This window comes from Lithobates pipiens, unplaced genomic scaffold, assembly GCF_037356315.1.
Source record: "Lithobates pipiens isolate NorthernLeopardFrog02 unplaced genomic scaffold, aLitPip1_a1.2 Scaffold_19, whole genome shotgun sequence".
Lineage (NCBI taxonomy): Eukaryota > Metazoa > Chordata > Amphibia > Anura > Ranidae > Lithobates > Lithobates pipiens.
Window position 1 is genome coordinate 510,134,143 of NW_027507764.1, and position 17,755 is coordinate 510,151,897.

The 17,755-nt window shown below is 45.0% G+C and overlaps 1 protein-coding gene across 1 annotated transcript; it reads right to left on the reverse strand.

Moving 5' to 3' along the window:
• Window positions 1–267: 267 nt before the first annotated feature.
• On the reverse strand, window positions 268–15,200 carry KLF10 (KLF transcription factor 10). Its single transcript, XM_077493136.1, has 4 exons — window positions 15,046–15,200; window positions 8,523–8,750; window positions 6,240–7,107; window positions 268–4,305 (listed from the first exon to the last, which is right to left on the reverse strand). Exons 1-4 carry the CDS (start codon window positions 15,061–15,063, stop codon window positions 4,046–4,048), a joined length of 1,374 nt encoding a protein of 457 aa, XP_077349262.1. The 5' UTR covers window positions 15,064–15,200; the 3' UTR covers window positions 268–4,045.
• Between the last annotated feature and the right edge of the window lie 2,555 nt (window positions 15,201–17,755).

Sequence of the window (17,755 nt, forward strand, 5' to 3'; positions counted from 1 at the left end):
CACAAATGCTGCAGAATGTCACTTGCCAGTAATGGAGACCTCGGGATACAACCAATCCTCTGCTCTGCTATGTGATCCTGAATCTCAAAAGGTGACATGGGCTTCACTGCAGCAGAGAACAATCAGCTCCCCGGGTTGGCTCTACAGCGTGCCAAGGCGGTGTTCATCTCAGGACTGGATTCACTAACATTCAACTGTCTGTTCAAGTTGTTTGTATATTTAACAGCTATATTAAAAAACAAAACAAAAAACACATGTATACAGATGGCATATAAAATTGTTCTTTTATTTTATAACATGTATAAAGTACAACGTATATTGAAATACTGTGCAAACATATAAAAAAAAAGTAGTCACAAAATGCCTCATACATTAATGATCAACATTAAAACCTGCTTACATCTGTGCATATGTCCCATGGAAAGAATGGATATTAAAGCTTTAAAACATCACTGAGAATGCCTACAATAGTTGTGGTCAGCCATTTTGTTGGAGACCTAAAGTCATGTGGCTTTAGGTAATGACTTCACCAAGAGCTAGTGGCATCAGCAAGGTGTGCGAAACTTGCAGGTCCCCTCATGCCTCGGAGGACAACTCATTATGGCTGCCTCTGAGGATTTACTACACAAAAATAGATCATGTATTTGTCAGGGAATTAGATCTCTCCATGCCTTTCCAAACACCTGTGACCAAAGTGCAGCTTAAAAGAACAAATATGCATACATACAAAATTTTGACATTATAAAAACAGAGACGCACTTAAAGCAACTGAAACCTGCAGCTCCTTTTCTCATTAAGTACATCAAGTTAGAAGTAGGCCTATATTTAACCAACCCAGCAAGACTTTGACATCTGAGTATAAGTCTGACTTAAACAGCAAGCTCACCTAGTGCCGAGATTTCTTTTTTGGATAGTCGCTGGCAGCTGCATCCACCCCTTTGCTTCTAAAACCTCCCAGGAGCGGCAACATTATGATCTCAGCACTTCAGCCCCACGCACCTGTTCCAGCTTTGGACACAAGCGTAAAGCTGAGATAAGAGTTGGACACACAGGCACGATCCAGACATACCAAGGGTCTTTTTCTAAAGCTCACTTTAGCATGTATGTTTATGCTGCAGAGCAGTACAAAGAAACCAGCTGTAACAGCGTATGTTAGGAACAGCAACCAGACAAGGTTTTTAGTTGTGTCTGACTGATGTTCCCGCTTCAGATTAGCTAGTGGCTTTCTTTGGGTGACACCGACTTAAAGCTGTTGCCAGATCAAGGGAGGATGTGACACTAATGAATGTTCCATTTCCCTATTGTATTGGCAGCTACGGTGGGGAAGGCCGAGTGAGGGAAACTAGTGCCTTGTAGTCCTGAGAGTCCAAAAAAAAATAAAAAAAAAAATAATAAAACCCACTAAGAAGTTCAACCCACCTATATATAACTGAGATATTACATTTTCACTGAACTAAACCCTTAGGCTTGGTTCACATTATGAACCCCACACAAGGAACCACACTACATTCCGCTTCAATTCACATGTGATTCACTGCGGTGCCACTTGAGCCCATTCAAAATGAATGGTCTCAAAACACGCCAAAGAAGTGCATGCAGCAATTTTGGAACCACACTGCAATCGGATCACATGGTTGTTTTGTGCCATGCAATCCGGTGCCGGCAAACGCACTGCATTTGCGACCTGCATTTGGGGTATCGTTTAGATTGCACTGACACCCACTGCAGATCGCAAGGGCAGTGCAATTTGAATGCAGTGTAGGAAACGTGCACAGATTGGGGCATTTCCCGCAGCACATTATTGTGAACCCAGCCTTAAGTAATAAAGGATTTAGTTGTTACATTTAACCTATAACAGGGGTCTCCAAACTGGCCCTCCAGTTGTTCAAGAACTAAAATTCCCATCATGCCTAGTCACGTCAGAGTTTTACAATGCCTCATGGACGTGTAGTTCCACAACAGCTGGAGGGCTGTCATTTGGAGATCCCTGCCCTAAAAGGTGTTTCAGTTGCAAAATCCTGTACAATCAGTAAAGTTATAAATGTGCATACATGTATTTGATTGTATTATGTGCACTCAATTATAATACAAGGGTTATCAAGCTATGCCGCAGTAGTATATGTCTCGCCCAACCACGCTGTGGCTTTTACAACTTTCTACAGAGCTCTGTAAACTGGTAGGGCTTCATGTACACGGGACGTTTTGTTCAACCTCTCCTGAACGATTTAACTTGACAGCTAGGAACCGGCATCTAAAAAAATGACCGGTTAGCCGCATTTAGTTGCATTTGCGTCTAGAAGCGTTTGATAAAAAAAAAAAAAAAAAAAAAAAACATTTATGAAAAACGCCTGTAAACGAAAAAGCAGCTAAATGCGAGTTACCGCATTTGGCGTTTGAAATTCCTCTTAACACAGCTTCTGAATGCATTTTTTTGGGTTACAAAAAAAAAAAAAAAGCCTCTAAACGCAACTGCCAGGAAACAACTATAGAACGAACCTGTGTGCATGTATTAATAAGATAACACAGGAGCGTTCAGGAGCAGTTAAAAAAAAAAAAAAAAAAAAAAATACCCAACTGCTCCTAAACTTCCGTTTACCAGCAGCAGTGTACATGAGGCCTAATGCTAACAAACACTCAAATGCGATTTCTTTTTTGTTGCCATTAGAATAACACTGAACATCATCCAAAATAGAAGGACACCCGAAGGGAAAATGGTTAACTTATATCAAGTGAAACTATGATCTGAGTGCAAGTGAAAGTATTTTTTTTTCCTTTTCTTTACATACACTCCCAAATCACTATCGACTTTAAAAAAAAAAATAAACATGGCAGCAAATTGTTCTATTAAGCAAAAGGGTGAGGTGCAGTTCCCTTTGAATACTTCAGTTAATCTTTGCCGGAGAACCTTATAGTAACATTATACCTGGCCAAAAATGTTCTGAAAAGAAAAAAACATTTAAAAATCCCTAACATTTCTTACAGGAGACTGGCCAGTACACCCTTAAGACACAACAGTGCTGGAATATGTACTTACAAAAACAAGGTGTAGGTTGCCTGAGAATTATGTAAAGCTTGCATACCTATTTTTTATCAAGTGTCATTTTAGGTATAGGTTCACCAACAAATGCCAATAAGCCTTAGTAAATATAATAGCACCTTCATTCACGTACTACGGGAAGGTTTTACTATTGTCCAATAATAAAAAATAAAAAATTTGCCAACTGCTTACCCAATACAAAAGAAAAATCCTACATTATAATGTGCATAGTTTTTTTTTTTTTTTTTTAATGGAATGGCATTAGCATATCCACACTTTTGGGATACTGATACTACTAAGGTGCTTTGTAAACCCAAAGTCAACTATTGCACCTCAAACAGAATATGAACTAAAAGTGAAGACAAAAAATAAGAAAACTTCGTGGAAATGAAACGGAAAACTAATGATCACAGTTTTCTGGCATCTCACACCTTCTAGTGCAATGAAGGGTAGACACATTACAGTAAGCTTAAAAACTATTGCTTTGTCAGTCATACAAGAACTTACCTAACGAAATATAATTTGATAAATATTAGTTAACTTTTAATGTACTAGAATGGTTAGTAGATCAGGTGTTTTTTTCTATTTTGAGTCAGGTACAGCACCCCAGCCTAACTTAGTTAATTACAAATCAGGCACCATATAAAATCGCCAAAATGAAGCCACTTTTACCAGGTAGTAAGAAAAAGCTTACGTAGCTTTGTAAGCGGTACTAGTAGCAAATTGTCTTAATTAATAACACGCACACTGTCCTGGCAGCGCTACCGTCAGCGCTACACAAGAAGACCTGCATTCAACCATCTTCTCCAGTGCAAAACAACAATTACAGGAATCAGAGTCCACGTAAAAGTCTTTCAGTCACCGCCGCTGTTGCTTCACAGACTTCATTTCCATTCGGCTAATCAGACTCGCATCCATCATGGAGTGAAGGCAACTTGCCATCATGGTTTTCACCAGTGACGTGCCACGAACTTTTCAGCAGAGTGATACAAGCTCTACTGGGTACATTCACTGCACAGGAGCTGAGGATTGAGGCAGAGCAATGTCGCTTAACCGGCTGACTTCCATCTGCCAGGTAGGTAGCTTTTTGTTAGACAGGTGGCGCCTGGCATGCTTGGTCAGGTGGTCACTGCGCATAAAGCGCCGGTCGCATTTTGGACATGCAAACTTCTTTTCTCCTGTATGCGTGCGACGGTGTCGGGACAGCTCATCAGAGCGAGCAAACTTTCTTTCACAGCCTTCCCAACTACAATTGAAGGGTTTCTCACCTGTACATAAGAGACACAATAGAAAAAAAAAAAAAAAATTTAATAAAATGATTGTATTACAGTTCAAACCTGATATACAAAAAGCACATATAATGACAAAAGCAAAAAAAAAAAAAAAAAAAAAAAAAAAAAAAAAAAAAAAAAAGACTATACTCCTGCCACTCCATTATTGCTGATATAATCAAATCGTAATGCAATGGTTAACCCTTCCCCACTAACGTAATGCACATATGCATCTGCACCATGGGTGGGCCTTAACCACTTCAGCCCCGGACCATTTTGCTGGTCAAAGACCAGACCACTTTTTGCGATTCGGCTCTGCGTCGCTTTAACTGACAATTGCGAGGTCGTGCGACGTGGCTCCCACAAAATTGACGTCCTTTTTTTCCCACAAATAGAGCTTTCTTTTGGTGGTATTTGATCACCCCTGCGGTTTTTATTTTTTGCGCTCTAAACAAAACTAGAGCGTCAATTTTTAAAAACGCATTATTTTTGTTACTTTTTTTCATAATAAATATCCCCCAAAAATATATAAAAAAACATTTTTTCCCCTCAGTTTAGGCTGATAGGTATTCTTCTACATATTTTTGGTAAAAAAAAAAAAAAAAAAAAAAAAAATCGCAATAAGCGATTATTGATTGGTTTCCGCAAAAGTTATAGCGTTTACAAAATAGGCATTCGTTTTATGGCATTTATATTAATATTGTTTTTTTTACTAGTAATGGCGGCGATCAGCGATTTTTATTGTGACTGCGACATTATGGTGGACACATCGGACATTTTTGACACATTTTTGGGACCATTGTCATTTATACAGCAATCACTGCTATATAAATGCAGTGATTCCTGTGTAAATGACACTGGCAGTGAAGGGGTTAACCAGTGGGTGGCAGTGTATGGGGTTAAGTGTTCCTAGGGGTGTGTTACTGTTGGGGGCTGGGCTTTAATTTAGTGAACACTGATCTCTGCTCCAATCACATGGAGCAGAGATCAGCGTCACTAGTTGCTAGGCAGAACGGGGAAATGCTGTTTACAACGGCATTTCCTCGTTCAGCCACCCCGTGAGACGTTCGCTGGTATGCATGCGCCGATCGAGTCCGCGGGACCCGCGACCAGACTCACGGGGGTCCCGACCAGCACGCAAGCGCACCTCGCAATGGCAGGGCGGCATTAAAGATTGGACATACCTGTACGCCAATATGCCTGCCCGTGCCATTCTGCCGACATACATCGGCATGCGCTGGTTGGGAACCAGTTAAACGCTGCCTTTATGCATCAGTCATCTGCACGGTTCTGTGCTGAGCATGGGCACTCAACACAGACACCGAGTGGTCATCAACAGATCCCGATCACTGCTTATGCTCAGGAACAGGTAGGCAGGGTTTCCAATTTTATATATGACATTTCATAATCACATCATTAATGCTTCACCTTAACCCCTTGGCTCTGGAAGACTAAAGGCGGAGGCAGATTTCCTGATCATTTGACTGCTGTGATTGGCTGCCTTCACTTTCAGTCTTCCAGAGCCCCTTAAAGGGCCAATATGAAATAAAAGTTTAATAGTAGAAAGTTTTATTAAACTGAGAAAAAAATGATTAATTATTATAATCATTAAAAAAGCCACCAGGGTTGGGTTTTACTAGAACTGGAGCACTCAGAATCTGGTGCAGCTGTTCATGGTAGCCAATCAGCTTCTTCAATTAAGCTTTAACAAGAAAAAAAAAAAAAAAGAAACTGGAAGCTGGTTTCTATGCAGAGCTGCTCCAGATTTTGCACTCTTCAGTTTTAGTAAATCAACCCCAGTGTGTCCTTGGAATACAGCAACTTAGGAGAAAAAGCATAACAGTGGAAAAATAACAGCCTGATAAAGATTAGTCACTAAAGGCAATTTAAAAGGTTTTGAAGAAATAGAGGTCTATTAGTTATTCACGTACCAGTGTGTGTTCGCATGTGGGCTTTCAGGTGAGAGCTCTTGAAGTAAGTCTTTCCACACCCAGGCTGGTTGCAAACATGGCTTCTTATGCGGGATGCATCCATTGGTGAAGTAAACTTGGCCTCTGAAGCAGAAACTCCTGGTGCTGGTGCTATTGGAGACAATCTGGTGCCGCTGGCCCACACAGTCTTTGTATTTTGCATTACCGGCTGCGGCATCACAAACATCACAGTCCCTTTAGGCACTTGAGCTCCCATGTAGAAGACGGGCTGCATGACTGCTTGGGTCTGGACAGGAGTGCTTGCCATCACTGTTGTCACCATCGAATTGCTTGAAGAAAAGGGGACCATTTGGCATAGGACTGGCACCTGCGGCAATGCATTTGGGGTTACTGGTGTGGACACCAACAGTGGGGGTGATGGGATATGCATTGGAATAACACAGGCGTCAGGGGAATTGGGCTTGCCATTACAGGCCTGAAAGGGAACAGAAGGAACACTGCCTTGGTTACTGTTTGCAAGCAAGGAGGAAGGCAGTACCTGTGTTTCAGTCTTGATGTGCTCAGGAAGAGGCACTTTATTTTCAGAAGACTGTACAACAGAACTTTGCTGCCGAGTTCCAACACCTGTGTCATAACCATCACAATTCTTTGGTGTAAACAGACGCCGATTGCAGAACTCTGCGTCCGCAGTATGGCGGATAACACTCGTTGCCTGGGCTTTTTGCATCGGGTTCAGAGCATTGTTAGCTGAAGTAGCTAGGGTTGTGCTAGTGATTGGCTTGCTCTTCTCGATACTTGGAGATACTGGGTTGATGCTTGGGGAATGTGACAGTTCAAATTCGGAAGGGCTGTACGGTGGAGTCAGACACTGCAAACATGAAAATTAAAGGCTTGGTTAGGTCATGGCTGTACGTTATTTACAACAAAGCCAAGTTTCATATAAAATGTTAAAAGATGCTAAGGGGGATTCAATTTAAGAAGTACAAAAGGAAAAGAAAAAGGGAGGTGTCTCCTAGCAACCCCTTTAAAATGGTCGTAAACCTGATATGAAATATGAACAAAGCATATCCATCTATAATGTGTACTTGTATCAATCCAGAGCACCATGTGTCAGTTCTCTCTGCTTCCTTGTTCCTCTGCTATCAGCATGAATCAGTTCTCCCTTCTGACACTCAAGAGGAAAAAAAAAAAAAAAACATGACAGGAGAGGGAGTTTCAGCACACAACCTGTGAAGATGGGTGTGTCACTTCCCTCCAATCAGGGCTCTGAGCTCTCCTCAATGAGCTCTGCAGAGTGTATCTTCAGCTCCCAACCCCCTGCTTTTCAGAGCCCAGAGATGCTGTGTAAATTCTGCACTTTCAATGTGAGTTAGAGAAGAGAGGGTGGCAGATAAAACGGGTACAACTTATGTAGGAGGATTTGTTTCATGTGTATCACCTGCAGCTAGTCACTTTGCTGGGTTTACAACCACTTTGAAGGACCACTGCTGGGGCAATTTCCAGTAATGAGATTGCTTTGACTCATTTTTATCCCCTGTGTTATTCCCCGCTATAGTCTTTGTGATATTAAAGTGTCAGTGACCCCAAACAATAAAAACATTTATTGATTCTATATACACAGGTGTTCCCTGAAAATCTTTTAATAAGCTATATTTACCTGGTGATCCTGCCAGCAGCATTATCCTCCATCAATGTGACAACAGGTTACTTCCTGGTTAATTGTTGTCACACTGTCTAAGCACTTTCCCGTATAAGGGTACAGGGCACCATACCTATGTATGGCCTTAAGTACTTCTAGTAGCCTGCCTGTAATTATACAAACAGCCACATCTGTAACCCCCATAGCTGCAGTTTGACAGCACCACCAGAAGGGGTCTACAGAGCTTGGAGGTTCCAGAGTGGCAAGTGGGAGGAGACATTGCCCCTGGTTTTCTAAGATGGGTAAAGGGGTGAATGACCAAGTGATCACATGACCACTATTAAAGCCTTATATTTACAGCTACTTTTTTTTTTTTTTTTTTTTTTTTTTTTTTAAGCGTTAACAATGGGCCTGTTTAAGCAATGTGTAAGCTCTGAAATTTGGTGTTTCATATACAGTAGCTTGACATTCCTTATACTTTAAAGAACAAAAAATTAAATAGTGAAAGAAGATGTGTACTCTGACTATTGGCTATACATTAAAATTGCAAAGCATTGTAAAATACATTGAAGAGATTTCACGTGCTTTAAAAAGGACAGACATTACATATAAAAATAAGACATCGCATGACAAGTCCCACTTACAAAAGCCGGTATGGTGGTGAAGTCAGCTGTGATCGTGCTGTCTTCGTTCTCTGAGAAATCAGACGCTGGGGTGATCGGCCTTAGATCAATAAAGCTTTTGGGCTCCGTTTTCCATCGGCTGCTCATGTACATAAGAGCTTCCACAGCCTCCACGTCACTCTTCTCTGCTGTGGACTTCCAGGGAGCCCCCCCAAATCGCTGAAAACCACATACGTCCATTCTGTCCATCTAAGGAAACAAAAAATTTCCACATTATTCACTTTCAGGTACTTACATGCAATCATTAAAAACAGCAACAATAAGCACTGCACTGGATCCTTAGTTATTTTTTGTAGGATTATTACAAATGCATTTTTAGGTTTGAAGAAGCCTTTTAATTTGAATTGAATAGGATCCCCACCCTTCCCCAACCACCTCCATAACTGGGTTCTGTTAAATAAAACACACACCCAGCAATCCACTGATGTTCTGAAGAATGTAGGGACCTGCTGCTGCTCCAGACTCAGTGGCATGCCTGCCACACTCCTAGGGAGGCCGTGGGGGTACTGTACAGTGCATGCACCACAGCCCATCATCAGGAGCACCGCTGTCTCTTCCAGGTTGCTGCAGCCAACACTGTGATGGCATGCACCACAACGCGTCAAAACCAAGAAAGGACAGCAAGCCCCCTCAATGCAGTACATGCACTATATGGTACCCCATGGCTTCCTGGAAAGTGTGATGCAGGTGTCTGAGGAGGCAGAGCCAACAAATACATAATTTACAATGTGTTCCCTGAAAAAAAAAAAGGAAAAACAATAAATGTAAAAAGCTCCTTCAGGGGAGCCACACCTAGTACTTGGGGTTAGTCTGTTTCAGCAGACCTCCCAGAAGAACAGGGTCCGCCTGGTTTCGGCTAGGTGGGTCAGTGAAGTACCTCAGTCTCCATCAGGAGTCTTGCACCCCGGGGGATCAGGGTAAGGCCCCTTTCACACAACTTGTCCCACAATTTGGGACTGCACAGTGGCATTACAAGCTGTTCCCCATGATTTCCAATGACAACCATTCATATTGGTACGCCTTCAAGTCGTTCCGACTTCAAAGTTGTCCCTGCACTACTTTGGTCCGACTTTGATGGCGGTCACACAGGCATTCCCTGAAATCGCAGCCACGAATCGCAGTAAAATCATGAGACTTTGAGGTTGCGGTAGTGTGAAAAGGGGCTAAGTGTCCTTTCTCATTGGAGGAGGACCCTGTGCACTTTATTGTGTTTTCACCTTGTGTGTGCTTTTTTTTTTTTGCAGTGAGTGTTAGTTTGAGTGTGTTTTACACACCATGGGTAGAAATTTTCTTTTTTAAATATATATATATATATATATATATATATATATATATATATATATATATATATATATATATATATTTTTTTTTTTAGAAGATAAAAGGCACACCACCCATCTATATCTCAAACAGGGTAGAGAGGGCTTGTCCACATTATTGTCAAACCATTCTACGGGGTTGGATTTCCCAACACTGGAAAGTGCAAAACTTGGTGCAGCTCTGCATAGAAACCAATCAGCTTCCAGTTTTCTTTTCATTTTTGTCAAAGCTTAATTGAACAAGCTGAAGTTAGAAACCAATCATATTCTATGTTGCACCAGAGGTCAGATGGGTAAGGAATTTTTTTCCAAAATATCCTTTCCATTACACGCAGGGTTCCAGTGGTCAGTCAGTGCCTGTTCCTCAAATAAGCCCTGGGCTACTACTACTACTACTATTGTTGTTTGTATATGGGAATGAAAGAAAGCGGGTGGGGAAGGCAAAAGTCTCATTTAAAACCCAACTCCAAGTCAAATGTAACCATGCAATGGTGCTGCCATACCCCAAACATGCTGTATGCCAACCTCTTTCTTAATACAAACGCAAAGCACAGATCGTTCACATCAGTAGGCACCAGTGCGTTGTGTTAGGGTGTTGAAGTGCTATACAACACACTACACATATTGCTGTGCAAATGCAGTACAATAATGCAACACACCGGTGTAATAACTAACTGCTCCAAAGAAAAGAAAAATACATGGGTGAAATGACTAGTGAACAGTCCAGCTTTCTGTGTAGGAAGAAGCAGCTTATTTTTATCATGTCTGGGACTCCTGTAGGCAGGCAGCCCTTGTAACCCGAGTACACAGGAATCCCAATGACATAAAAGAAGTTCTCTCCCCCTCCCCCAGTATCTGAGATCCCTTTCATTTGGAGTGACCCTCTAAAGTACAATTCCCACCCTTCTCCCCATGTCAACAAATGGCCAAAACCTGTGTGGACATGGGGGAGGGGAGATGCCAGGAGAGTATGAGAAAACAAAAAACTCAGTCAACCACTGAAGAGTTAAAGCGGAGTTCCACACAAAAAAAAAGGAACTTCCGCTTTAAGGGAAGGTGACCCCCTGACATGTCTTTTTTTTGGGGGGGGGGAGCAGATACCCTCTTTTTAGAGGGTTCCAGCTCCCACTTCCTCCCAGAGCACCGGAAGCGAGATCACCTCCCCCCCACTTGGCAATCATCTGGGACACGTCATAGATGATTGCCCAGCCAGTCACTGCGCACTGCTTGTGCATGCGCAGCACGTGCCCGGCTGTGAAGCCACAGCTGGGCGCCCACAGTGACTATGCTGGCGCTGCAGAGAGGGGGAAGACGAGCGGGGCTTTGTTCCCCCACATCGCTGGACCCTGGGACAGGCAAGTGTACGATTATTAAAAGTCAGCAGCTGCAGTATTTGTAGCTGCTGACTTTTTTTTTTTTTTAAGCGGGACTCCACTTTAATGCTCTACTGCAGAATTCACTCAGCTAAGCTTTTTTAAACTGTGACTTGTAAGGCGCAATTTATATATGCCGTGGCAAGAAAGGGGGGGCTTTAACTCCCAGTAGCACCACATATGCAACCGACGCAACCTAAGAGCATGCTCCCAGCACACTGACAGGGCCGTCATCAGTCAAGGCTTCTGATCAGGAGCCAATCACCGCAGTCACATGATTCACAAATTGCTCCACCTCCCAACTTAACACTTTAACTGCACTTCATCTGAGCTCCACAGACCAAAAATGCTATTTAATATTCAAAGCAAGCTCCCCCATCCATCCAGATCTCCATTCTCCACCCAAAAGGGAAAGCTCCCCCCCCCCTCCACTGTCATATTTGGCACTTTTTTTTGGGGTGTGGACTTCTGAGTAAGATCACCACAGGGCAATCTACAATATTTCCTGACCCTCCCCCCCACTGCCTTCTGGGGCACACAGAGGTCCCCAAAGATGGAGGGACTATTCAGAAAGTGCAATGCGACTAACACATACTAAAACAGGCTGTGAAGCTACAAGGTTTCACTTACTACAGATGCCAGCGCCTGCACCCGGAGCCGACTGACAAATTGGCTGGGGTGCCCACTAGGGATGAGCTCCGGCATGTTCGCACACTCCACGTGCAGAGCCCGCCAGGAAGGCAGCGCTGCGCTAATCACAGGCAGTGAGACAGTGAGAGTCCGATCTCTGCAGCCGCACATCGGGAAATATCTCACTACCTGCGATTAGCGCAGCGCTGCCTTCCTGGCGGCTCTGCACGTGGAGCATGCGAACACACCTGAGCTCATCCCTAGTGCCCACATTGCTGGATCCATGGACAGGTAAGTGTCCTTGTATTATAGTGCCTGCAAAGTGCCCTGAAAGAACCGCTTCTCACACTCCAGTGTGAAAGCCCTCGGTGCACTGGCAGGGCGGTAAAAAAAAAGTCCTGCTAGCAACATCTTTGGAGCGGTGAAGGAATGGTGTGTATACAGCTCATGCCCATTTAAATGAATGGGGCAGCGCGGCTATGCCGCTGCTACAGCAGCGCTTTGCGGTGGTTCTAACTCTTTCTCTGCTGCTAGTGGGGGGGTTTACGATGGTAAAGCAGCGCCGTTTTACTGCCAGCTCCTGCACCGCCCCCCAGTGTGAAAGGGGCCTTAAAGTGATTGTAAAAGTTTCCTTTTTTATTTTATTTTTAAATACCACACACGTCATTCTTACCTGCTCTGTGGAAGGGCTTTGCACAGAGCGGCCCAATCCTCCTCTTCTGGGGGCCCCAGGCGGCCCCTCTTCTTCATTGGGTGCCCCCACGGAGAGCTGACTTCCATGGGGGCACCCTTGCGGGTGTGCTCCCGGGTCCTGCCGCTGCGCCCATTGACACAGACAGTGGGACTCACTCCCACCACCCGTGTCACTGGATTTGATTGACAGCAGCGGGAGCCATTGGCGCCCGCTGCCATAAATCTATCCAATGAGGACCCGAGACAGCGGCTGGAGCTGCTGGGCTCCTGCTTGTTGCTGGAACGATCGGGTTCAGGTAAGAAAAATAAAAGCCAGCCTCCTTTCTACTGGGCTGCGACTTTCTGCTTTGAAAAGACAGACTCCGCCCACAGCACATGTGCAACCCCCCACCCGCTAGAATGCAGGCCAATGGCCATGAATGCATGGCGCTCCCTCTATGCCAACAATTGGCAGTCAGGGCACAGTGGAAAGCATGAGTGGCAGTATAGATCTGGCATGCCAGCACACACAGGGTAGTTCATAGCCTGAAAATAAAAAAAACACAAACGCACCCCCCTATCTAATGACTAGGGAGCTGCAATGTATAGAATATCGGGCCTTGGCTTCACATACACTTTACCACAAACCGTTCAAAGTGTGTAATAAAGCTACATAGACCAGTGCCAGCTTTGTTTTCTCTTCACACTCAAACAATGCAGAGGCGCCATTGGTCAGACCAGGATTTGAACCCCGCCCACACAGCCTAGTGCAAGCCTCGTGCATCTACGACTCGGCTCGCCCACCTCCTCAACACAAGCCTTTGTGTTGTTCTTCTCAGCCCCAGTTACACAAACAAGCGGCTGGCTGCAGCCAATGGGCGAAGGCCAGCGCCGCCCATTGGCTGACGGTCTCTCGCGCTCCTCACGGCCATTCGCTGGAGCTGCTGTGGGCGTTGCACGTGAAGGAAGCGTGATCAGCTGCTGCCCTGCAACACTCAGGAAGCATGAACTCTGCGAACCGCCGCGCGGCGACCTCTCACCTACTTACTGCTCCGCACATAACACACATACAGCCCCACCCACTACACCATCACTGCCCGCCCACTCCGGTGATGTCATCGCACACACCGCGCTCCAATCACAAAAGAGCGGAATCAGAGGAGCGATCAGAAACCGCAACACATCCCCTCTGTCTGCAGAACTACAAGTAGCAGCGTGCGGGGCAGGGATGACTGTGCGGTGCATGCTGGGATTTGTAGTCCTGAAAGATCATAAACTACACACATCCAAGTATGTCTCTCCATCTGCACTCAGTGGACACAGGAAAACAACCCCATCAGTGATAGAGACTCCCCCCGCCCTACCCTGTATAGGAGGACAGCACAGGGCTAGATGGATGGTCTATGACAGTGTGCAACACACCTCCTGAGCCAATAGTATGTATAGGCCCCACCTACACATCCCATCTGAGGAACTACAAGTATCAGCGTGCCCTGACATTGATAGCCAGGACTGCCCCCTCCCCCACTACAGATACCCACCTATACAGTACATATATATCCCACCAGAGCAACTACAAGTATCAGCATGCCCTGGCCATGAGAGAGTCAGGACTGCCCCATAAATACCCACCTATACACCCCATCTGAGGAACTACAAGTATCAGCATGCCCTAACAATGATAGCCAGGACTGCCCCCACAGATACCCACCTATACATCCCATTAGATGAACTACAAGTATCAGCATGCCTGACAAACGGTAGCCAGACCCCCCCCCCCCCCGAGATACCCACCTATACATCCCATCTGAGGGACTACAAGTATCAGTATGCCCTAACAATGAATAGCCAGGACTGTCCCCACCCTGCAGATTAGATACCCACCTATACAGTGCAGATACATCCCATCAGAAGAACTACAAGTATCAGCATGCCTGACAATGAGAGTCAGGACTCCCATCCCCTATACAGTTCATATTATACATACCATTAAATGAACTACAAGTATCAGCATGCCCGACAAATGAGAGTCAGGGTTACCCCCCAGACACCCTCCTATACAGTACATACAGTCCAAGTATCAGCATGCCTGACAATAGTAGGGCACCCAACACACACACAGATCCCCACCTATACAATTCTAGATGTCCAATCACAGGAACTACAAGTATCAGCATTGAGTCATGGCAATCGTTGCTAGGAATGTCTCCCCCAGATACCCCCCTAGACATCCCATCAGATGAACTACAGGTATCAGCATGCCCTGACAACACTAGAGCCCCCATATATACAGTATATTATACAATCAGAGGAACTACAAGTATCAGCATGGCCAGGACTGCCCCCCCCCCATAGATGATAGGATACATTCCAGCAGAAGACCATGTCATGGTGATGATTGCTAGGGATGTCCCCCACCTATATATATATATATATATATATATATATATATATAGTGCTATGGATAGGCATGCAGTGGTGTGCACTCACCGTGCTGTAGCCGATCATGTCCCTGTATATTGGTTGGTATCTGTCGCTCTCCTGTATTGCAGTCACACACACTTCTCTGCTTATCTCCTCCGCTGTCCTCAGCACTCCAGCTGCTCCATTCAGATAGTACTAAACCTCACAGAACGTAGCTGTGGGCGGGGAGAGCGGCGTCCAATCAGCGACAAAGGTGTGTGGCGAGGCGGCCAATCGGAGGCGAGCAGGCGCGTGATCAGCTGCTGCTAAGCGGCGTGGTAGAGCGGGAGTGAGTGCGTGGTCCCCAGTCCCCGGCCTGGGAAGTCCCATAGTGATACAGCATCACCGGCATCCTCAGAGAGGAGGGGGAGGGAGTGTGACTAATTGTCACGTCTCAATCCAGCTCTCCCCCTCCCCCCTATCAGAGACCACAGAATGCAGAGCCAGGAGATTACCAGCATGGTGCCCCCACCCAGCCTTTGTTCCCTCATGGGTGTCACAGTGAGGGGGACTTCTATTGGCAGAGAAATAAGCGTGACCTTTCACCCACTTCCCTGATCTGGGAGTCATGGAGGACAAATCAGAACAACCCTCCTGCGTAGGTGTGCGCTATTCCATTCCTTATCAGCGCCGGTCTGTCCCGGGTGTTGGCAGCGGTGGTACGGTGTGATAGGTGGTCACTGAGAACCCGTCCGAAGCATTGTATGTTCTATAACACTATATACATGGATAGATGATCATAGTTGTATGTCTGTCCATCCAGTCCTGAGATTTACACTGCTCTGCCACACAGCAAGACAGGAGACATGATTTGTCTGCAGTTCAGTAACCTGTACCAAAGATGTGAGATTTATATCTGCTACATAACTATATAGATATATAAACTATAGAAGAAAGCCCCCCCCCCCCACCAATATTTAATGGGACTTTAACCACTTCCCGTCCTCACTATAACCGAAAGAAACAAACAACAACAAAAAAAAATACACCCTGCAAGGCAAAGGCATAATGGAAGATGGAAGCCCCCGAAGCGACTCTCGTAGTCCTCCTCCGAAGCCGCCATCTATCCCGGAGTGACTTCCGGGTATCACGGCTCCAGCACTGTGACTGGCCAGAGTCGCAATGGCATCACTCCCACGCATGCGCACGGGAGCTGCCACTAACAGCATAATCGCCATGCAAGGCTCGCTCTGTGGTCATCAAGTCTGTGAGACTCGGGTGATCACAGATCGGAGTAAGGGGTCCATCCCGACTCCTTTGCACGTGATCAGTTGTCAGCCAATGAATGACAGCTGATCATGTGATGTAAACAGAGCCGGTAATCGGCTATTTTTTCTCCTCATGCTGGTAGCGTGAGGAGCAAAAAAAGAGCCGATCACCGGCATCTGTGAGAGGGACATCGGTCCCGATTGTGGAGAACCTCTGCAGAGGCTTCTGTGCCCACCAGTGTCACCTACCAGTGCCCACAGTACCACCCACCAGTGCCACCTATAAATCACGAATCTGTGCGTCATCACCAGTGCTGCCTATCAATACCACCTACCAGTGCCCATCAGTGACATTTATCAGTGCCACCCATCAGGGCCCATCAGTGCCATCTTATCTGTGCCTATCAGTTTTGCCTTATCTGTGCCCATCAGGGACATCTATCAGTGCCACCCATCAGGGCCCATCAGTGCTGTTTTATCAGTGTCCATCTGTGCCTATCAGTATCGCCTTATCTGTGCCCATCAGTGCAGCCTCATCAGCGAATATCAATGAAGGAGAAAATTACCAGATTGCAAAATTTTATAACAAACTATGAAACTTTTTTTTTTCTTTCAAAAATGTGTCCTTTTTTTGTTTGTTTAGCAAAAAATAAAAACCCAAATTGTGATTAAATACCACCAAAAGAAAGCTTCATTTGTGTGAAAAAAATGATAAAAACTTCATTTGAGTACAGTGTAGCATGACCGCGCAATTGTCATTCAAAGTGTGACAGCACTGAAAGCTGAAAATTGGTTTGGGCAGGAGGGGGGTTTGAGTTCCCAGTAAGCAAGAGGTTAAAGGCTCAGAGAGTAAACATGTAATTACATTTAAAAATCTGTAGTTTTATTGGTAGAAAATGACATAAAAAAAAGGAATACTAAGGAATTGTACTAATCGGGTTAAGGTCAGGACTCTGTGCAGGCCAGTCAAGTTCCTCCACCCCAAACTCATCCATTTATGGACTTTGCTTTGTGCACTGGTCCAAATCATTTGGTGGAGGGGGGATTATGGCGCAGGGGGTTGGTTTTCAGGGGTTGGACTTGGTCCCTTAGTTCCAGTGAAGGGAACTTTTAGGCCTGGTTCACACCTATGCATCTTTTAGTGCATTTTCAGTTTTGCAGAAACACACTACAGTCCATTTAACATGGTTTCCTATGGATGTAATTCACATCTGTGCATTTTATGGAAAGGGCCAGGGACTTTTTCTGGTTTTTGGTTCCATAGATTGCAATGGATCAAAAATGTGTATGGAAAAACACGAAATGCACCGGAATATGCAAACTGCAACTTGCGTAGGTGTGAACCAGCCCTTAAGGCGTCAGCATACCAAGACATTTTGGACAATTTCATGCTCCCAACTTTGTGGGAATAGTTTGGGGATGGCCCCTTCCTGTTCCAACATGACTGCGCACCAGTGCACAAAGCAAGGTCCATAAAGACATGGATGAGCGAGTTTGGGGTGGAGTAACTTGACTGTCCTGCACAGAGT